This window comes from Carlito syrichta, unplaced genomic scaffold, assembly GCF_000164805.1.
Source record: "Carlito syrichta isolate Samal-C Ts95f unplaced genomic scaffold, Tarsius_syrichta-2.0.1 Scaffold313876, whole genome shotgun sequence".
In the NCBI taxonomy this organism is placed as follows: Eukaryota; Metazoa; Chordata; class Mammalia; order Primates; family Tarsiidae; genus Carlito; species Carlito syrichta.
In genome coordinates, this window is record NW_007257972.1 from 658,851 (window position 1) to 682,798 (window position 23,948).

The 23,948-nt window shown below is 34.0% G+C and overlaps 1 protein-coding gene across 1 annotated transcript in view; it reads left to right on the forward strand.

The window, feature by feature from the left end:
• The window catches only part of SUCO (SUN domain containing ossification factor), a 53,017-nt gene that overhangs the window by 20,970 nt on the left and 8,099 nt on the right, over nucleotides 1–23,948 (forward strand). The window contains exons 10-20 of the mRNA XM_021718843.1: nucleotides 185–290; nucleotides 3,142–3,197; nucleotides 3,960–4,051; nucleotides 4,828–4,893; nucleotides 10,825–10,893; nucleotides 11,666–11,756; nucleotides 14,529–15,692; nucleotides 16,802–16,889; nucleotides 19,269–19,373; nucleotides 21,511–21,665; nucleotides 22,133–22,224. Of these exons, the coding sequence (XP_021574518.1) occupies nucleotides 185–290; nucleotides 3,142–3,197; nucleotides 3,960–4,051; nucleotides 4,828–4,893; nucleotides 10,825–10,893; nucleotides 11,666–11,756; nucleotides 14,529–15,692; nucleotides 16,802–16,889; nucleotides 19,269–19,373; nucleotides 21,511–21,665; nucleotides 22,133–22,224 (2,084 nt within the window). The remainder of the gene's footprint in view (nucleotides 1–184; nucleotides 291–3,141; nucleotides 3,198–3,959; nucleotides 4,052–4,827; nucleotides 4,894–10,824; nucleotides 10,894–11,665; nucleotides 11,757–14,528; nucleotides 15,693–16,801; nucleotides 16,890–19,268; nucleotides 19,374–21,510; nucleotides 21,666–22,132; nucleotides 22,225–23,948) is intronic.

Consider the following 23,948-nt stretch of genomic DNA (forward strand, 5'->3'; position numbering starts at 1 on the left):
AGTAAGGAGTAACTGATCATTTTAGTAGGAAAAGAAATATTTAACTCAGGAACCGGATATATTTTAACTGTGTTAAGTGTGTTCATCTGGAGAGCAAAAAAATGTACAGGATATTTTTTGAAAATGTGATTGAACTTCTTGATATGTCTGTAATTTAAAAAATTTTATATTTTATGCTTTCTAGATATCCTACAAATAAATGGATTAAGCTGGGTACTTTTCATGGCAGAGATGAGCGGAATGTCCAAAGTTTCCCTTTAGATGAACAGATGTATGCGAAATACGTGAAGGTAATGTTACGGTTCTATGTTCTATAATGAAAACATACCTGTTATTCATACTTTATGCACCTCATCTATTTAGAAGTCAGAAAAATTAAGAGGATATTAACTATATTGTACCATTTAATAAAAATGGTTCTTACCTGGATATATTATTTTATGAGGCAAATGTCTACTACATTCCCTTTTGTATCACTGGAGACCTAGGCCAGTTTTTTGTTATTTGTGGCTCTGACAAAATTCCAAATTATAATTCTTATAACTCTTAAAATTTTTTGAATCTTTATGCAAAATGTTATCTTAACAGTATTTCTATTTTGAAACCCAAATTGTTGCTAATCACTGAAGTTGTTATAGGAGGTCTGTTTTCTTAATAGAATCTAATTTTTATTATAGATAATTTCAGTTTTAACCATTTATTTGGCATTGTAATTCTATGTCCAAAATACCAGTTTCAAATAAAGAGGACATTTAAATACTGATATTCAGTGTTCTGCTGCTTCTTTCACCAACTAATCAATCATTCTTGTATTGGATTTAGACAAAATTGGGGAAGGTTTTACTCTTCCTGCCCTTTTTTTCCTTTAAAATAATGACCATACCTTAAAGTAGTGTTGTATTTTAATAATAAGATCTTTTGGAATGCCAGCAGTTCTGATTTCTTTCCTTTCTTCTTTAAACATGAGAACTTAGCACTACCTAATTTTTGCCTTCTGAGATTTTATTGTCTTCATTTAAAGCATGTATTAAATTGACTTCTATCAATGGATAAACTTGTAGTATTCTTAATCTCAGTACAAAAATGCTAAATTCTATTTTACAAATACAGTTGATATTCGCAGTTAATAATTCAAGAGTTCAAAAAAATGAAGGAACATCTTCAATTTCTTTTAAAATGAATACTGAAGCAATTATTTAGTGGCATTTTATATAGTATACTTTCTATACTGTGTAGAGAAAAAAGTGTTAAAAATAATCTGCCAAGTAATTATATTTAATTTTGCAAGTAAAACAACTCCCATGTAATAGAGTAGTTTTAAGAATCATCCTGTACACCATCTACGTTGTAATGGAAGAGTATTTTATTTGCAGCATAAAATATGACCTGTAAAACTTTCTACCTTCTACCTTATTCTCTCTCTTTTTTTATTTTTATTTTTGAGTTGCAGTCTCACTCTGTCGCCCAGGCTGGAGTGCAGTGGTACGCTCTTATGGTGGGAGACTATAGAGCATTTTGAAGATTAGTTCTATTTAAAAAAAACAAACCCTCTGGTACAATTGGGTCTAAAAACAAAACACTTTTATGTTCTGATTATCATTTTTGTTTTTGAGTTGAGGTCTTCTTTCTCACCCAGGCTGGAGTGCAGTGGAATGATTACAGTACACCACAGTCTTGAACTCGTGGACACAGGTGATCCTTCCACTTCAGCCTCCCAAGAGCTGGGACTACAGATGTGTGCCACCATGTCCAGCTAAATTTTTTATTCTTTGTATAGATGGGGTCTTGCTATGTTTCTCAGGATGGTCTTGAACTCCTGGGCCCAAGTGACCCTTTCGCCTAGGTCCCCCAAAATTCTGAGATTACAGGCATGAGGCACCGCACCTGGCCTGATTATCGTTTTATAATATCAAATATTAGACTGGGCACAGTGGCTTATGCCTGTAATCCCAGGACTTTGGGAGGCCAAGGCAGGAGGATCCCTTGAGGCCAGGAGTTCGAGATCGGCCTAGGCAACATAGTGAGATATCGTCTCTACAAAGAGTAACAATTTTTTAAAAAATTAGCCAGGTGTGATGGTGCATGTCTGTAGTCCTGTCTCCTTGGGGAGGCTGAAGTGGAAGGATCACCTGAGCCCAGGAAGTAAAGGCCGCGGTGAGCAGTGATCATGTCACTGCCCTCCAGCCTGGGTGGCAGAGTCAGTGTTTTTTCTGATTCGAAAAAAACAAAACAAACAAATACTGTAAAACTTTACACGAGGTTTTCTTATCCTAAGTAAACTAAACCTGAATCTAACTACTTTTTAATAACTTGCATTTTAAAAGTGAATTAATATCTGTCTTTCACTTTGTAAGTTATACTAGAAATAACATAGCCTACTAAAAATTCATGCTTTCCCTGAAACAACTTATATACAATATTATTCACATATAAATATCATTTCATAATATACTAATTAACCTTTTTATCAGTATGTATATCCATAGAATATATACATATGGATATCTACATATATCAATATATACATGCATATGAAGGCATATACATGATACAGATTTGTAATATTTAGAGTAATCTAAGACAGATAGATTGTTTCTAGATACTATCTGTTACTTTTAGAATGCATTCGTATTTAACAGATACATACAATAACAGCAATGAAGTGTAGATTAGTTGACTTTATGACCTTAAAATTAATATATTTCATGAGTTATTTTGATTATACTCTCTAGTTGTAATGGTAAAAATTTAAATCATTGCTTTGATTTCTGCAACGAATTAAGGATACTACGATGTTACCCATCTCAATACGTTGCTTTCTGTACTTTAATTATACAACATAATTTATATTTAAAGTTTCTTATGGCATGTTATCTAGACTTTGGAACTGATTTCTTCTTCTTTTCCTTTCTCTCGCTTCAGATGTTCATCAAGTACATAAAGGTTAGCAACCTTCTCTTTTGCAATATTGAATAACAGGGCATGGCATATTAATGCATTATAAAAATCTTGCAAATATTGACTTTTGGGGAAATGAGGACTTTATTTTTAGAAATGTTATAATGAAAAAACTGAGTATATTGTTAAATAATCTTATATGTACTCTGCTGGCTTCCCATTTTGTGTGCTTTTATTCTTTAGGTGGAGTTGGTATCACATTTTGGATCAGAGCACTTTTGCCCATTAAGCCTTATAAGGTAATGGTGAACAAAATACATTTACTAAGTGCTTTTTAAAAATGATATACAAGCCTGGCTCAGTGGCTCAGCCTGTAATCCCGTGCCTTTGGGAGGCTGAGGTGAGTGGATTGCCTGAGCCCGTGGGTTTGAGACCCACCTGGGCAGTGAGACCTCATCTCTACAATAAATCAAAAAAAAAAAAAAAATCAGCTGGGTGTGGTAGCACATGACTGTAATTCCGACTACTGGGAAGGCTGAGGCGGAAGGATCACCAGAGCCCAGCAGGTCGAGGCTGCGGTGGCCGGGAGCAGCCACTGCGCTCCAGTCTGGGCGACAGAGTGAGACTCCAACTCAAAAAAAAACAAATTGATATACAGAAATCCTTATGTATTTAAAATGAAGAAATAATTTTCTCTTATGTGAAGCTAATATCATAGAAACATAAACTGTGAAACCTTTCTCTAGACTGCATTTTGGAAAAATGTCAAAATAACCTCTGTTAAAAATTAAACTTCATTTTATGGGTTTGGTTCAACTTGCTTCCTATACTGATGATCATAAAAACTTGATCATTATATTTCTAAATGCATCAAATAGAATAGTTTTACATTTTAATGGAAACATTAGATGACTAAAATGTAAGAAACTGCCATTATTTTGGATTCCAAAAGCCAGTGGTCCTCAAAACATGACTAAAATTGATGTATGTCATTTATTGTGAAGAGGTGAGTCTTAACTCTGTTTTGTTTTGGAAGTCTTTAATGAAGTTGTTGTTAATAGGGTATTCGGCACTAGCATGGTGGAAGAATATGAAGAGATTGCTGATTCCCAGTATCACTCAGAACGTCAAGAACTATTTGATGAGGACTATGGTAGGTGACTTTAAATAAGTAACTGTTACATATATATTTTTTAACTTTAAATAGTCTAATAATAGTGGATGGGTTTATGACTGTTGTCTATAGACTTACAGTATGTTTTAACTATAATAACAAGTTTTTGTTTTGTATTTGTACTGTGTTCCAAACTTATTAGTCAGTTATTTTTAACTGAAACTTCTTTCCATAACATCAGTGTTATAAATGATGATTATATCCCTCTGCCAGGTCCCCAAACCTGTTAAACTCATAAGGTAACTGAAATCCTAGAAATGAGCATGAATTTCTTTGATTTGCCATAAGTCTAAGAGGAAGCACATTAAGGCCTGAGCCTTTGAGAAATTCCTGTGAGCCTGACGAGGTAGAGGAAGGTTTTATGACAGTCTTTATTTCTACTTTAATTCCTTATTTTAAGGTGTCTTAAGCCATAATTTGAAAACTAAATTTTTTCTTTCCTTCATTTCCAATAAGTGAAATTAAGACATTGACTAATAGTTGGTAAAGTATTATTGAAAACTTGAATGAGAGTCTTATATATGTTATTAAAATTTTGGTAAGCGTTACAGTTATTTTCCTTGGTTTACATCTGTTTGTTAATAGCTTCTGAATCTTATTTTCTTATTGTGAACGTGTTTTAGGTGTGCAACTCATGTTTATTATAAAATGTTTTAAATGTCAGCTGACTTTGGCAAGACATAATTTGAGCTTTTGTACATAATATTATTGGAGCTAGTTCTTAGCATAATTACTTTTATTTTCTCTTTAAACAGATTATCCACTGGATTATAATACTGGGGAGGATAAATCTTCAAAAAATCTTCTTGGTTCAGCTACAAGTGAGTATTTTGAGCTTTTCCTATTTTTGGTACTAAAGTATTTCTCAACTTTTTCACTGAACATTTTGTCACAGTATCATTTAGGAGACTGCTTCTCTCAGTGTTGAACTTTGAGTTGAAATCAAAGATACTGAGTTTTGAAATGAAATAGGAAGAATGATAAAAGCAGAGAGGAGAGAGGAAAATGCAAGCATAATAAAGGTGTTTCTTCTACTCTAATTAAGCACTCGTATTTTGGGCAAATTCCTTATAGTGAAGAAAGGGCTGTGAATTTCCTTGGGGAAAGAATTATTGAAAAAGTCATACATCAGTAAAATCTTAATGAATGAGGACTCATTAATCTATGAATATGGCTAGTTTCCAATTTGATTACAAAATATAAAGGCTTGTCTATCCATAATAAATGGAGTACTAATAACAATATTAGTAATAATAATATACTCCTTGTAAACTAAAGAAACAGTGACTAAGAACTTGGTTGTTTAGTTTGTTGTCATTCTAATGTAGTACCCAAACCTAGTGATAGACTAAGAAGACCATTTCCCACCTGGCATTTTATTTTTACTGTTAGGTTGTGGGTAGGTGTATTTTAATGTTATTTTTGATTATTCGTTATTTCTTTTTATTTGGAGATTAATAATTGAATTTAATAAAAATAAATCTTAGTAAAGTAGAAGACTGGCTGCTTGTGCATTGTAATTGTTGGTCTTAGTGAATTGAATTGCTTGGATACCATTGTTGGTGAGAACACTGACTTGATGACTCTTAGATATTCAACCAGTAGTGCATATATTTAGGTAGATATTTTGTATAACCACAGTATATGGAGTTAAGAGTCAGTTTTCTTTTTTTTCATCTTACCTTTTCTATCCTTTTTCCCCTCTTTCCCTCCATAGAGGAATATGTGTACTTCAGTGAACTTTGTAAGGGATGAGAAGAAGAGTGTTAAAAATGTCAGGAGGAGAATTCTTCTTGATTAAAAATACTCAGCTTTGTTACATATCAGTTTTATTTTATTTTATTATTTTTTTTTTGAGTTGGAGTCTCACTTGGTCACTCAGACTGGAGTGCAGTGGCCGCTCCCAGCCACCGCAGCCTCGCCTGCTGGGCTCCGGCGATCCTTCCACCTCAGCCTTCCGAGTAGCTGGAATTACAGTCATGTGCTACCACACCCGGCTGATTTTTTGATTTATTGTAGAGATGAGGTCTCGCTGCCCAGGCGGGTCTCGAACCCGCGGGCTCAGGCAATCCACTCACCTCAGCCTCCCAAAGGTGCAGGATTACAGGCACATATTGGTTTTATATACTTGGGTTTACTTTGTTGTTAGGTGTCTGACTTTTTAGATATTTGTGATTACTTTTAAATAAAATCTTTAGCTATGTAGTTGATGATGATATAAAAATAGGTGTCTCATTACTGCTATGGGATATAATTTTTTTAGAAGTGAAAGAAATGATGCTATTTTGTCTGTCTGGATATTAACTTTGTTGCTTGTGTTCTTAAATTTGTATTAATTCTGTATGTTACATAACAGTAATTTTCTGCCACTTATGTAGCTCAATACTGAATTAGCTCTGAGGTAGCATCACTATTTTATGAGGTCAGAAAATAGCCCCAGACTAAAAGATCTCTAGCTTCTGATAGTTACTAGAAAGGAGAGGGCATCTTATGGAAGTAATAACGTCTTAACCATAGTTTTAGGTGAAGGAAAACTCTTGGTATTCTGGGTTTTCTTTTTTCTATCTTCCTACAGGATTACCTCCTAGTCACCATTAAATCCTAACCATTGGAGGACATCCTGTTTGTAATTACATCTCTCACTACTAAGGCGTCAGTGAAATTCTAGTGAATTCTGGGTGTTGAAAGAATTTGTATAGTGAGACAAGATGAATGGAAGGATGTCAGCTGAGTCTAAGTGTGGAGAATGAGGTTTAAAATGATCTCTACCTTTGGAAGTTTCAGAACAAGAGAGGCAGAGCAGCATGTGGGAGCTGCATGATAAGACTGGTGTCATAAAACTACATGGCCTAGCACTGTTTCCTTCTGCATCTGTGTCCTTGTAACTTTAAGGAATAAATAAGACTAGAGTCAGGCCATAGAGCTCGTCTCTGGCATGAGAATATCCAAGTTTAGCTTGGATATTTTGAATGTAATTTTTAAAAATTATTTTAAATACGTACACAGTGTTTATAAAATAGAATTCTGTGGCTTTAATCTTCATAGAAATTCCTTTTTCTTTTTGCTGTTTACTAATTAGTTATAGGAAATATATGTCACCAGAGTACGTTGCTTCTGATGAGACTTGGGTGTCAAAGAGCATGCACACTGCGTATTTAGACATTCTTAACATTATACAACTTATTTAACTGCTAAAAATGGAGAAGCTACCGTCTTAGAGCAGCATTCTTGCCTTTGTGTATTTGTCAGTTTTGGCAACTCTTTTGCCTGATTCTTTTGTTTACATTCTTGAACTAAAACATTTAAATCTTATACATCAACAAGAATTCTTCATATCATTCTTCTTTCCCTGTGCTTTGTCAGGTGAATTTGCCAGACTGCTGCCTACTGTGAAATTCATGCAAATCTGTCTTTGCTCTTAGATCTGTATTTCGTTAAAATCTGCTAAAACCATATCTGCTAAAGGTAGACATGTACATATTTAAGAAAAAAATGTAGTTTTTGTTTTAACTCATGAAATATGTTTATATAAATATACATATGTAAGTAAGTAAAAATACATATGAATATATAGGTCCTAGAAGGACCATAGAAAATGGAAATGGGCATGCTTTAGAGGTAGTACATATAGGAGGGAATAGTTTTTAGTTAATTATGCTATGTTGTAGCATAGGTATAAACTCTTCAGCCTCAGCAACCTGGACAGAGGTTTGTTTTCAATATTAAAAAGGGCCATTGGTATACTGAGGACTGAGTAATAACATGGAGATATTTGGTCCGTAGGAAAATTTCATTCCTAAGGGAATGAGATGGGATGAATAAGTTGCCCTCAAAATAAAGGAGTTGACTAGTCCAGAAGAAATTAGGGACCATTATCTCTAGTTGCCACTATATTCAAAGTTATTACTTTAGCTATTGTGAAAGCTTTTTATTGACCAGATTATCTTGGTGATAAGCTGTCACGTGTTTAGATGCAAATTGAGAATGGTTAGAATAAAATATTCACAATACTGTTTTCTCTCAAAATTAAAAAAAAAGACTATATTAAGCAATGTTCTGTGAACATGGGACAATTATTTCTTTTAGTTTAGATGGGCTGAGAAATTTGCTAAATTTTGCTTTTGTTACCAAGTTCCTTGAAATGATGATGATGGTATGTTAAAAGAGTGGATGGTATAATTTTTTTTTTATTGTGGGTTCTAGTGTTAAAAGTTAGATTAAATACTTACCTGGCAGGGGAGATACCATGATCATGAAGGTGGTTTTCTCAGGTTGAGGCTTATCCATTGCACTCTGGATGTGCTGACTCCTGTGATTTCCCCCAAATGTGGGAAACTCTACCGCATACTTTGGTGTAGTGGGGGACTGCGTTCACTCTCTCACCTGGTTTTCTGAGTTAAAAAAACAAAACAAAACAGTACTCTAAAGCTAATTTCCTTACACATATTAACATGAGTTGTTTTCTTGAATTTTTTAAAATAATAAATGCCCCCAAAGTTGAAATTTGTGGTAAAATCTTGCTTTGTAGTACACAAGAGCATAAACTGTTGATCCCACAATTTGGGTTTGTGAAGCAGTCAGTTTCGAACAAACCTGAGATGGCAGTGTAAGTAGAGGATCATTTGTAATATTGTAGTATTAGAAGTGGGTTTATGAGGAAACAATCTCCATTCTTGACTTTACGTTGGTTTATGAGAAAATAAGGAGTTTCCATTTCTGTCGTTGTCTTGTGTTACCGTACCTCTTTAACCTAAGTAAAAACCAAGGTCGTTTCTCCGTTTACCAGTTTGCCAGGTCACAGGGCAGTACATTGAAAAAATCAATTAAACATTTAAAAGTAGCAAATATCAAGCTTTTGTGCTATACTAATGATTAGAAACAAAGTACCACTACTCGATTGTTGTCTTTCAGAGTATAGAATCATACTTACGTGAAAATTAAAACTGTAACTGTTTCCTAGCCATCACTTTTCAAGCAATCTAAAATCTCCTACTACTTTCTCCCATTCTAAAACATATACGAGAGGGGAACCCCAAAAATCTGAAATTTATTTATAGAAAATTGTATGTTCTTGCATGTTTAAACTTTCGTCACCTTCAGAGTACTCGCTGTTTGATGCAGTACACCTATTGAGATGCTTTTCCACTGCTCAAAACAGTTTTTGAACTCATCATTTTTGATGCTGTTAGGTGCTTCTGCCCTTTTTTGTTTCATCTTTTCCATATCAGCAAAACATTTTCCTTTGAGGTCTTTTTTTTGTCTAGGGAAACAGAAAAATGTTGCTGGGGTGAGATCAGGTGAATAGGGAGGGTGGGGCATGGGAGTCATGTGGGGGATGGGGTGTGGGCAGGTGTGCTCATAAGTCAACCACCATGAAATGGGCAAATGCATTGAAAGAATCTAAAAAAAAAATTCACTGAAGCCAAATGTAGCCTCTCACAGCAAAGCTAGCTGGTACACTGATGCTGAGGTTTCCTAGAACACTGAACTAGTGGAAAAGCCTGTACTACAAGGGGCCTGCCCTCCAAAAAATAACTCCAAGTGTTTTTGGATCTCCTCTCTTATTTACAGGATCAGCTCCATGCGATAGCATCTGACTTTCTGTCAACCTTCCTGATATACAAGATATTCTTCCCTTGGGTAGTTTCCTACTTTTTACATCTCTGGTTTTCATCGAAAGTGTGATGGAAACCCCATGGATCTCTTAGGAAAGGAGACTAAGATAGAAATAATTTAGGAGACTTAATATGTAGCTTCTGTCATATTTTAGTATTTTAATAGAAGGAGGAACTGATATCAAAGAATTAACTTCTAGTGGAATTTCGAAGATTAGATTGGGAATGGAAGTGAATTTCACTTGAAACTGAATAATGTTACTGGAAGGAAGCCTTTCTGTTCTAAGCACAAGATTTTTAGAAATTTCTGCTATTTTGTGACCCTCATATACAAATATATCTGTTTGTATAGAGGTTTATACCCACTTTTGCTTATCACTCAAATATCCTTGGAAAGAGAGGGAGGATTAGCAAGTATGCAAATATCTCTACCTAAACACTTTATTTTATGACTTTGACTTTTAATTCCTCTGTCCCATACCCATCCCCACTCAATTCACAAAAGAATTTGTATGCTTTATAAACCACAAACATTGTCATTTTGGCCAATGAGTTTTTAAAAGTCATCAATTTGATTCTGTGCAGTATCCATTTGGAATTTAACCATATTACCATAGATAAGACATGCTATTAGTTGAAGATAACAAATATTTTCTATTTTTCTTTGAATAACCTCCCTGCTTTATTTATTTTTACCTGTGATAATCACTCAATTAGGAAATCTTTTATTTGTTTGTTTTAAACTGTAGAGCCTTTTAAAAGAAAACAGGTTTTTCTATAAAATAGGAATTTTGGTTATCACATTTTTTTCCCTGCCCCAGTACAGGCCATATGTTGAGTTTTACTTAAATTTTCTAGTAAATTGAAGACAGTGTTTTGGTAAAAGGTTTGGGGAAACTTTACAAAAGTACTTTTATATTTAAAATTTCTTAGCATAAAAATTCAGATTTTTACTCTGCTTTTGGCTGAAATTTACTCAGGTCCTATATTCGATTTTAAGTAGTCAGGTGAATAAAAGGGTAACCAGTCAAAAAACACAAAAAGATCATTATCAATAATTTTTTGACTTTCTGATATTGACTTTTATGGAAATATTTAGGTATATTGGTATTTTTTTCTGATTGAATTTTGTTTTAGATGCCATTCTAAATATGGTGAATATTGCTGCTAATATTCTGGGAGCAAAAACTGAAGACCTGACAGAAGGTACCTGATCATTTTATGGGTCTTTTAAGTAGTTGCTACTCCAGGGATCCTTCTAGTAAGGAAGATTAAGTAATGAGCCAAGAAAATTTGATTTTTCATTTAGAAATATAGAAATAATTAAAAGGAACTTCCCAGTCTTCTATTATTCATTATTTGAATTTTGCAAGTTCTTTTTTTTTAATAAAAGAATCTTGTCGACACAAAATTCATGTATTTGTTTTTTGTCTCTTCCCTGCTGTAATAGTAATAATTTATTCCATATCTCTTACTGAGTTTTTTATGTCTTAATGATACTTCCTTTTATGTTTCAAATACCTACTTGATTTAGAAAGCCATTTTTTCTTAACAGAATGGCAAATAAAAATATTAATACCAAGGAGGAAAAAATTTTGCTTTTTTTTTGTTTTTAAAATGCTTAGTTCCAAGTGCACACTTGAAATGACCCATTTATTTTTTCTCATTTTCTTTCATACTTCTTTTACTATCTAGAAGGCATATTAATCATTTAAGATTATAGAAAATTCAGTCACCTGACCTCCTTTAATTATCTGAGAAATTTAGAAATAATAGTTATTAACTGTAATTGTGATCGTATATGATCATTTCTTTCTAAAAGAACTTTGATTTACCAAAAAAAAGTCTGCAGAAAGCAAACCTGTTTGACTTTTTTCTCCACCTCCAAGAAATTAAATTTCTTTATTTGTTATAATAAAATATTTTCATGGTACAGCTTTTTAAATTGAACTCAACATGGGCATCTTTCTTAAAATAGGAAATAAAAGTATATCTGAGAATGCCACTGCCACAACTGCACCTAAAATGCCTGAATCAACTCCTGTTTCAGCTCCTGTTCCATCTCCTGAGTAAGTTACACTGTGATATTAAATAGAGTTCTATTACAATAGACAGCTAAGTTTTCTAGCATTAAAAAGAAGGAACTTGTGATTTATATGTGAAATGATTACTACAGAGAGCTCTGTATCATAGGACAGACATTCTACACCCACTTAGAACATCTTTCAGTTGCTTTGCACTAGTGCATATGCATACAGGGGATGCACTTCATTCCAGACCAGACATTTGTTGTTTTGATATTATGTGTTACTTTGATTATTCACAACACTGAGTGTTTTCTTTATTGCAACTAATTCACCTGTTTATTGCAAATAATTCACATAGACTTGAGGACAAAATTTTAAGGCCTGTTTTTATCAAGTTATGATTTAAAACCATTGATTATACATATGTGGTATTCCTAGAAAGCTTAAAAGTATACTCAAAATGCCTAGAGTAGTGGTGGTTCTTGAATTATGTGTTTGTCAGGCAGCAAGAGCTTATGGTGTTTCGTTTCTCTGAATTATAGACTTTTTTCAAGGTTGCAGTGGGGCACTTTGGGTAGGGATGTATCTAGATAGGTAACATATTCTTTTTTTTTTTGTCTTTTTTTGCTAGAGATGACTACTTTTTGGGGGTACCTTTATTTCTTATCTACAGTAGATAATAAGATCATAATGATTTAGATAAATGAGTATAGTTATTGTAGATCTAATTAATGTATATTCCCTTCAAAACTTTGAAAGTCCTTTCTGTTAGAAGAACTCTACTTAGGAAGCTCAGCCATTTGAACCTGATACTGTAGTTTAAGGGAGTATGTAATGAGACCTGCGGAGAGTATGCTTTGAACAGTTCCTACTTACTATGCTAATTTAAAAATGAGATTTTTGTGCTTTGAAGGACGTAATCAGAAACTTACATACTTTTGTGTTAATCCTAAAAGTGACTAAAGACATTTATTAGATGATTAGAGAGAAAATATAGCATATGTATTATTGATTCCTAGAAGGACCTAAGAAATCTATTGGGGATAGAGACACTCTTGATGTTTATAATTATATGGAACTGTGATTGCTATTCCTGATTTTGCAACTGGGTTTCTTCAGTTAATAACACATGGAATATCTTATTTTTCAAAACTAAATAAAACTCATTTCATAAATTTATGTATACCCACTTATGTATATACACATAGGTAGGAATATTTGTTGGAAGATATAGTCACATGAGCCTAATATAGCAGTTTTTGCTTTTTCATATTAGTTTTTAAATAGATATTGCATAATTTTTCACTAATATTTCTTCATGTTTGTGTTAAATTATTTTTAATGATTATATAGCAATCCTTTGAAGAAAATAAATGAAAATGAAATAATTTATGATAGGATGTTACATTAAAATTATTATGAAAGACTAACTTATTTTATTTTCCTAGGTTTTAGTGAATTTGTTTTTTTAAGTATAGTTCTGATTAGAGTATATATAGATGGTACTAACATCTATATAAATTAATTTTTACCAAATTCAGTTTGGTTTTCTCCCTTCCCTTCTTCAGATGATTTTTTACTGTCATAATTTATTTGGTGAATAATAAGTGATATTACCCGAATATGTAAAAAATGTTATTAAAACTATATATATATATGACTACAGTTTTTTTTTGTAGAAACATAGCCTAATTATGTTTTAATCTGGTCCATTTATTATTTCACTGTCAACAAGTGAAAGTCCATCTTATAGATACTGTCTATTTTATTACCTTATTTTATCTTTGCTGTTATGACATTTATCTTTATTTGAATATATTTCCTGACATTCTTAGTAATTTTTCAGAGTAGGAAAGTTTATGTATGATACCAAGTCTTTTTAGTATTCAGATGATCATATTTTGTCGTATGGTACCTCTCGTGCTATAAGGCTGTATACAGAAATTAATTATCTTTATCTTGGAAGGAACCACAGACATTATAATTTAGAACACTATTTCCATCAGCTTCATTACTCCACTTTTTTCTACCCTAAACACATGCTCTAGAGCCCAAAGCTGGGATAAAATTAGTGGCACTGTTTACCACAAGCTAGAATTTTGATTAAAACGGTTAAGTATTTGGTTTTTAATGATAGAAAATTAGACCAGATGATAATAAGATTATTTTGGGAAGAGGGATGTGTTTCTTCTCCCTAAAGCAGGTAAGAGAGTTTGTGTGTGTTATATGTGGTGTGTGTATGTGTAATGCTGTGTTGAAATTCCTTAAATTATCCTCAGAAAAATTATCTTTGAGAAATCTAACTGCCTTTTGAAAGTAGGCAGAAAATAGAAAAATCAAGTACAAAGTGCATTCATAAAGATTCAGGGCCTAGCTTTGGAGCATATTGCCCTTGAGAAGCTTAATTTCTGATAAGTGGTAGTGAGACTTGTAAAGATTTGGTGAGTATATATGGGAGTAAAGGTACAATTTCAGTAGATGCAAGTATTCACTTACAAACAGTTTTTAATCATTAAAAGAAAGCAAGTTTGATATGGTAAATATGGTGATTTGAGTCATCTGGCTGGTTACCTAATAAATGATATTTCTGGTTAATTTTTGAGCCATATTTATTTTTATGATATTTCTGGTTAATTTTTGAGCAATATTTATTTTTATAAAATGTTTTGAAGGTGAAAAATTCATCTAAAAATGAATTTCTTTCGTATTTCCAGTCTTCCTTTAGCCTTATATATGATGCATTAATTTTTATTAAATATGTTTTAACTTCAGACTTTAAAAAAAGTGATTGGTACTTATGCTGTATATTTCTAGATATGTAACTGCTGAAGTAAACATACATGACATAGAGCCATCAACACCAGATACTCCAAAAGAGAGTCCCATTGTGCAGTTAGTTCAAGAGGAAGAAGAGGAGGCAAGTCCATCTACAGTCACCCTTCTGGGCAGCGGTGAACAGGAAGATGAATCATCACCTTGGTTTGAGTCAGAGACACATATATTTTGCAGTGAACTAACCACAGTTTGCTGTATTTCTAGTTTTTCAGAATACATGTATAAATGGTGTTCAGTTAGAGTTGCTCTTTATCGGCAGCATAGCAGAAGTGCTTTGAGTAAAGAAAAAGATTCTTTTGTGTCTGCTCTGCCACCATTACTACTTCCTGCAGAATCAGGAGATGTTTCTGTATTGCAGCCTCTGAGTGGAGAATTGGACAATAAGCATATGGAGAGGAAGGATGAAACTGTTGTTCTTCATGACTTAAGTAGTATGCACTTAAGTGATTTGGTGAATCACACTGTAGATGTAATTGAACTGGAACCAAGCCATCCTCAAACTCTTTCTCAGTCTCTTCTCTTAGATATTACTCCAGAAATCAATTCGTTGTCTAAAATAGAAGTATCTGAGTCTGTTAAATATGAGGCAGGGCATATATTATCACAAGTGATTCCCCAAGAGAGTTCTGTTGAGGTTGATAATGCAACAGAAAAAAAGACCAAGAGCTTTAGTTCTATAGAGAAATCATCTGTTATCTATGAAACAGATAAAGTTAATCAGATAATGGATAATATTGTAAAAGAAGACATGAACTCCATGCAAATTATTACAAAGCTGTCTGAAACAATCGTGCCACCTATAAACACAGCCACGGTGCCAGACAATGATGATGGAGAAGCCAAAATGAACATAGCTGACACACCAAAGCAAATTTTCACTCCTGTTGTGGATTCTTCTACCTTACCTGAAGTAAAAGAGGAAGAACAGTCTCCAGAAGATGCACTTTTGAGAGGGTTACAGAGGACAGCTACAGATTTTTATGCTGAATTGCAAAATTCTACAGATCTAGGATATGCTAATGGAAATCTTGTACATGGATCAAACCAAAAGGAGTCAGTATTTATGAGACTTAATAATCGTATTAAAGCCTTAGAAGTTAACATGTCTCTCAGTGGTCGGTATCTGGAGGAGCTTAGCCAAAGGTAAGCTTTATTATGAATCAGCACAATCTGCTTCACAAAGTGAGCTAGTAGCAGAGTATGTTCTTTGATTACAGAAGGAGAGGATTTGATTATCTCATGATGTAATAGTAGTAAGTACTATTACTATTGTAGCTAGAGAGAGAAAGGAAGCGACCTTAATGGTGATCAATGATTTAATGTATTTTTGTTGTTGTTTTAAGTTTTAGAGGTACTTCTCAGTGACAACTCACCTTTATTATTAGACTGGTAAAAAGTTTGAATTACTTATACTCAACTTTCTTCTTTTGTTTAACTCTAGCCACTTTTACTGCTTGAATCCCAGAGAGCTTGTGGGAAAAAGGATAATATGGGAGGAAAGGTTAATAGCTTAGAGCTCTTAGTAGAACTTGACCAGATGAGAATTTAGATAAGTGAAGACAGAGGTGAACTGAACTAGATGATTAGGCAACAATTGCAGCTTACATCCTTTTAAGACAAGTCCTAGCATCCTAGTTCTAGTTATAATAATTTATGTTCTTGTGCTTCTAAGTGCCAGAGGCAGTGTTGATATGTTTATATAGTGATTAAGACTTCAGACATGGCTCTAGTTTTTAAACCTATTTACTTTTTTTTTGTCCCTTAAGTATCCCCTGTCTATCCTTGGAGCTTCTCCCCTAACATTTTGCAATCATCTAGGCACCTGAGTTCCTGAAATACTACCTTTTCTTACACCTTTTAAACTGGAATGCTCCTAATTCTAGTCATTATATCCTATGTGAGACTTCTTCCTAATTCATATGTATAGTTTATTGGCAGATTGTGTTTGTGTGCCCACTTAGCCACCACACACCTGCTCTTGTCTTTCCCTCCCCCCATCTGTACCCTAAGGGGGCTGTAGAAATCACTAAATTTTATATGACAATAAGATACATGGAATCGATGTCTCTGTAGCAAATACTTCAAGGGACCTCTTTATTACACCGTTTCAAGTGTTCGTATATTGCACAGGCCTGAATAAGACATTTTAAGAAAAATGGATTTATCTTATAAATAGAAATCAGAGCATATTTTCTGTACTAAGTGAATAAATAAGAAATCAATGCTAATTTAAATCAATTCTTACTCCATAGGTATCGAAAACAAATGGAAGAAATGCAAAAGGCTTTCAATAAAACAATAGTAAAACTTCAGAATACCTCAAGAATAGCAGAGGAGCAGGTTGGTCTTCGTCCTTTATTTTTTATATAAATTTCCATTGAATTTTGTAGGATCTTATTGGTAAAAGGATAAGTATTATTGGTTCACTGTTTCCCTGCTATTCAATGTTATGATGTCATGTTTGGAAAGTTATTTTTTAACTTTTTTTTCTCTTATCTCTTGGCTACAGCTATAAAGTGATATAATAGGAGTGGTGAGAGTGACCGTTCTTCAATCTTGTTGATATTTAAGGCAACAATTTCAGTTTTGCACTTTTAAGTGTGATGTTTGTGTTACCACAATAAAGAAAGTTTTAGACTTAGCTTTCCTAAAAGGTTATTTGGGATTAGGGGATGTTGAGGTGAGGAGACCTCAGACTGCAGAGAGTTGAGTAGGTGCATCTTGCTCTTCCATTTACTGCACATTCTAATTGTAGTCTCTGTCTTATTGGTTTGTTTTCCTGTAATTGAGGTTTTACATATTCCAAATTACAAGTCCTTTATCAGAGAAAAGCTTTGTAAATATTTTCTCCCAACCCGTTACTTTTTTTCTCATTCTCTTTACAATGTGAAGAGCAGAAGTTTTTGATTTGTTGTGGCCCAATTTATCAGTTTTCTCTTTGCTCTATCAAATCTTTACACAGAATCAAATTTTTAAAAAAATTCCTCTAAAGTTTTATAGTTTTAGTTTTATGTTAGATCTGTGATTCAGTATGAGTTTTTAATGTGTTACAAGGTGTGCATTAAAATTCCTTTGGGGGAAGGGAGGCTGGAGGGGAAGGTGTATGGTATCTGTTTGTTCTAGCATTATTTACTGAAAAGACTCATTTCTCCATGGAATTTCTTTGTACTTTTGATAAAAATTAATTGACCATATATATGTGGGTCTGTTTCTGTGCTCTGTTTCATTTATCTGTTTATTTATCTTTATGCTAATGCCACAATGTTGTGACTGCTGTGGCTTTATTATAACAATTGAAGTAGGTTAGTGTTAAGTCTTCTGCTTTGTCCTTTTCCAAAATGGTTTTGGCTACACTAGAGTTCTTGTATTTCCATATGGATTTTAGAACCAGCTTATCAGTCTCTACCAACAAAAAACCCTTTTGAGTCTTGATTGGAATCACATTAAATTTACAGACAAATTTGGAGAATTTATATCTTAACAATATTAAATCTTCTGACTCATGAACATAATATTTAGGTCTTCATTAATCGTAATACAATAATTTACCCTTTTCTGTATTTTCTCTTTGCTTTATATGTAATATCTGTGTCTTGGGTCTCAAAAACTTATGTGATTACTCTTCAACAATCTTGTGTATTAACATTGTTGGAAGTAATTGATTACAAACATTTTTTTAAAACCCATTTATTAAGTTTAATAGCTTGTCCTTTAAATGTTTATGTCTTGCATTTATTATTGTCAAATGTCAGTCACGATTCAAAAGAAATAATTTAATGAGTCACATTTAACATTTTAAAAAAGATGAAGTAGAATAGAAAATACCACAATGGATCACATTAAAAGAAATAAGTGAAACCCTTGTTAAAATTTTATATACCCTCCAGCCTCCCCACACACAAATAGGTTCACAGCTAAGACTTAAAACTTTTTTGAATCTAAATTGGAAAAACTTAGGTAGGTCTAGAATAATAAAGAGTTATGTAGTATTGCATATAGGGGGTCCTAAAAGTTGTTTCCTTAATATAGGTTCCTAACTCTGAGTGTGATGTATAATTGCCTGAAATGTACATGCAAATGATATTTTAAATGATACATGTTTGTTGATTATAAAAGCTTCTGAAATTCAGAGCTGCCTAAAACAATGGGAAGATAGATATTTTTTATACATTTCTTTTCATTGGTGACATTTTAGCATTGAGTAGATGAATAATTGTAGATATTTGATGTGTAACATCCTAAGTTCCACCATAATATGCTATGAAAAAGAAATTGCAAAACCTTGTTCTTTAGCCTACTTTATATCCAAAAACATTCTTCCAAAAAAAGTTAATGTGTCTTTTTGTTGAGTGCTTTAAAAACACAAAGTTGGCAAAATGACTGTTTTTGTATATAGCTGGTTATATGTTAGCTTATCCATATGGAGCCCAAGTTATCATGAAAATTAATCCATCTATTTCTGTTATGCAGTATTTCATGTTATAGTAGTGAGTGGCAGACAACAAAATTTAGAGGGTGAGGTTTGAACACAGTCCCAGTTTCTTGAAGGGTTTTATTTGGTTTTTAAATTTCTGGTCAAAGTTTATAATATTTATTCATTAAGAGCTTCCTATTAATACATTTGTTTTGGAATAATTTACTGGATTCTCTAGATTATTTTACTTCAGTTTATATATAGATAAAACATAAAGGAAAATAATATCTATTCGTCTATCATAGGATCAGCGGCAAACTGAAGCTATCCAGTTGCTACAGGCACAGCTGACCAATATGACACAGCTTGTATTAAACTTGTCAACAACAGTAGCGGAATTAAAACAGGAGGTAAATGTTCCTGCTGGTGTTGTGAGACACAGTGCATGTGTGGTGGTTGTCATGAGCTCCAGCTTGGCGACATGAACGTGGTACCTAAAAACTTTACTAAACACATCTGTCATCTGTACAGAACTTTTCCAGAACACTAGAATATGGCATTTTAAGTTTTGGAAATATATTAATGATCACAATATTTTGTAAAATAAAAATATGGCTTCTATAATTTAAATCTTACCTGTAATACAGGTGTAAAACTTCTAACAGACCTTTTACAAGAAACGCATACTTCATTTCAATTCAAAAAGACTTATAAAGTTGCTTAACAGCAAAAATTTCATTGATTTAACAAGTATTTATTGAGCTGTACTGTGCTAGGTCATGGTACACAGCAGTGAATAGTACTTGGCCTCACAGGGTTTATATACTGGAGGAGGGACAGAGTACAACAGTAAATATGTATATACAGATAATTTCTTCTAATGGTGAGTGCTGTGAAGAAAACGTAATGTGTATGTATCAGGTGGTAGTGGTGTGGGATGCTGTTTTAGCTAGGGTGATCTTGGAAGGCTTGTCAGAGGAGGTCGCATTAGAACTGAGTGCTTCAGAGAAATTGGCACCCACACAGTGCCTGGGATGAGAACAGACGTCTTACTGCAGAACAAGGGCATAGGACTCGAGGTTAAAAATGGTGTGATTTGTATGAGCAGATAGAAAGATAGTGTGTCTGGAGCACAGTGAGTAAAGTGAGGCTGAACAATGGGTTCAGGATATTGGCAGGGGCCTGGTCCTATAGAACTTTGTTGGTGGTTTAGAGTTTAAATTTTTTTTTTTTGAGTTGGAGTCTCACTCTGTCGCCCAGCCACCGCAGCCTCGAGCTGCTGGGCTCTGGTTATCCTTCCGCCTCAGCCTTTCAAGTAGCCGGAATTACAGGCATGCGCTACCATGCCTGGCTGATTTTTTGGTTTTTATTGTAGAGATGAGGTTTCGTTGCCCAGGTGGGTCTCGAACCCACGGGCTCAGGCAATCCACTCACCTCGGCCTCCCAAAGGCGCGGGATTACAGGCTGAGCCACTAAGCCAGCTGAGTTTGAATTTTATTAGAATCATTGTAGGTCATTAGAAAGCATTAAATAAAGAATTGATATGGATCATGTCATTAATGCTTAACACCGAGATTCTCCACCTGTTGTTCTGTGGAGAATTGCCTGTTGGGAGCAGTAAGAGCAATAGCAGAGAGAAAACCAGTTCAGAGGCCCTTGCAGTCACCCGGGTGAGGTGATGTTGGCTTGGGCTACGAGTTTGGAAGTGGAGAACAGTGTCAAGTTGATGAATTCAGGATATACGTAAGAGGGAGAAAGATAAGCCTTGCAGAAAGGTTAGATGTGTGGGGATGAGGAATTGCAGGTGGTCTCCAGGTTTTTGTCCTAAATAACAGGTTGGTTGATGGTCTTATTTTTTTTTTTTGAGTTGGAGTCTCACTCTGTCGCCCAGACTGGAGTGCAGTGGCCGCTCCCGGCCACCGCAGCCTCGACCTGCTGGGCTCCGGCGATCCTTCCGCCTCAGCCTTCCAAGTAGCCGGAATTACAGGCATGTGCTACCACGCCCAGCTGATTTTTTTTATTTATTGTAGAGATGAGGTCTCGCTGCCCAGGCAGGTCTCGAACCCGCAGGCTCAGGCAATCCACTCACCTCAGCCTCCCAAAGGCGCGGGATTACAGGCTGAGCCACCGAGCCCGGCTGATGGTCTTATTTTGTAAGATGAGAAAGACTGGGTGAGAGCACAATTTTTTTTTTCTACCTAAGGAGGAGATAATGCAAACAGAAAGACAAGGTAAATCTGACAAAATGTAAGCAATTGATGACAGTGCTCAAAGACATAAACATATTTATTATATTATTTCTAAAACGTTTCTATAGGTTTGAAAATTTTCAAGGAAAGAATTCGAGTGGGAGAGGGGGAAGTAAAAAGGAAAAACATTGATTTAATAGTTCATTTTCAAAGAGCATGCCCTGCGTTTATGGTCTTGAATAACATTGAAAAAAATGTTTAAAATGATTTTTCTTTTGAATTTTAGATGCCTCTATATTTTTCCTAATATGATTGCTGTTATTATTATTGTTATTAGCTAACCCTCTTCTCATCTCAGGTTTCAGATCGACAGAGCTATCTTATCATATCTCTGGTTCTCTGTGTTGTCTTGGGACTCATGCTTTGTATGCAGCGTTGTCGAAACACTTCTCAATTTGATGGAGATTATATTTCAAAGCTTCCTAAAAGTATTCAGTATCCAAGTCCTAAAAGGTAATACCAGCATTCTATTTCACAATTTTTATTTTTCACTGTGATTTTTATATTTTTGAGAAATTTTGAACAAATAAGGGATTCAGGTAATTTCTTTCCCTGTATGATTTTCTTGAAACCAAAATGTTAAAAACGTCATTAAGGTAGTAAAATCTTTCTATGCCTAAATGGCTCTGTAGTCTGTAGCAGAGAAAACACTGATAGTAAGCATGTAAACCCTTGAAATGTTTGGTTAAGAAAGATGCTCAAATGTGAAATTCAGAGGAGGAAGAGAATATATATTTTAATACAGTAACTTTTAGACAAAGATCTTTAATTTTTTTAACCTGTATTAACAATAACTGAGTATGAAAATTAGTCCTATGTGGCATATACCATTTTCAATAGCCTCCACTTAGCTTCACCTAAAGGGTAAATTGTATGTAGTTAACTCATTATACCCAATTGTATTTTTCTGAATATGTTAGGTGTTTCTCTTCCTATGATGATATGAATTTGAAGAGAAGAACTTCATTCCCACTCATCAGGTCCAAGTCTCTACAGTTAACTGGCAAAGAAGGTAGATTTTTGTGGCTATTTAATATGTATATGTAAACAGGAAACTAGCTTCTGGCATTAAGTATAATGGCAATGTTGTGTTTGTGACCAGCTGCAGCAAAAAATGGATACAAGTAACCCTTGTCTTTGTGCTGTGTCAAAGCCTCTTGATCATTTTCACATTTATATCTGTTTGTTCTTAAAAACCCAGAGGGTGGGGAGGGGGGCTTAGTTTATTTAATTAGCAGTTGGTAGCTTTGTTTGCACATGCTCCTGTTTAGAAGTATTTCTTTTTAGAAAGGGATGTTTGAGAAAGTTCAGCAGATATGGAAAACCTGAATGTGCTCCCATAGCATCCTGTGCTTATCTGACTCCTCTTCTTGTACAGGTAGGACCCCTTCTGTATCTAGTTGAGGACTATGAGGCACTTTCTGAACAAAAATCTGGTCTGTCTCTTTTTTATAGCCCTAGAGCCTAAAGTTGGGTTCCATTGTCTAACACTCAATAAATATTTAAATTTAAATGGGTGGATATGTACTGAGTGGATTCCTATTTCTTTGTAATGAATGCTTAGTAAGTACCTTTTAATAATACTTAGTAAGAGACTTAAAAGTTGTCTTCATACCAATATTTAAATAACCAAATTAATCACGTATTTCAGTTAGGAGTGCTTTCTTAATAATCTTTGGCTGTTCTTCCTTTCTTTAATAACTGAGTAGCATGTTTCACTTGACTGAATCATTCAAGTAATCATTCCTGAGCTTCACTAGTTTATTGTTATTACAACTTTATGGACTTAATGCATTATATGTGTGTTTACTTAAGGCTAATCAATCTCTTCCTTCTTCCTGCTTTTTTCTTTCTCTTTTTTTTCTTTTGGTTGACATGTCTTGTTAAAAGTGAAAATTTTAATTGACGTATTACATATAAGAAAGTGTAATTATCATATATAAAACATAGTGAATTTTTAGACTGAACACAGCTGTGTAAATGACATCCAGATTAAGACAAAGTACATTATCCAGCACCTCAAAAACGTCCTTGTACTCTATTAGTCACTATGCATCCCCTCCCAGAGTAGCCAGTGTTCTGACTTCTAAGTATTGTGAGATTTACCCTGTCATTGAATGTAGTCATGTATTTGTTTTCATTCCTAGATAGTATTTCATTATACAGATATATGACACATTGTTCATTTATGTTTGGATTATTTTCATTTTGAGGCTATTACATATCTTCTGGTGAACACATGTATGTATTTCTGTTGGGTAAGCACTGGAAATGGGATTGTGGATCATAAGCTATATTGTATTCAGCTTTAGTAAATACTGACACTTAGCTGTCCAGACTATTGAATGATCTTAGTATTCTTGTCGAAGATCATTTGACTGTATGCATGAGGGTTTATTTCTGGGCTCTTTATTTTATTCCATTTGTCTGTCTTTAAGCCAGTACTGCACTGTTTTGATTACTATAAAGATTTCATATGAATTTTAGGGTGAACTTTTCTATTTCTGCAAAATGTGTGCCATTGAGATTTTGATAGAGTTTGCATTGAATCTATAGATTAGTTTGGGTAGTGTAGACATCTTAACAATGTTAAGTCTTCCTATCGATGAACATAGAGTGACTTTCCATTGGTTTGTATTTTAAATTTGTCAGTGTTTTTTTAGTTTCAGTGTTCAAGTCCTCTGTTTAGGTCTCAGTCTTTTGGTGAGGACTGTTCCCTTGGACTGTGAACCTCAC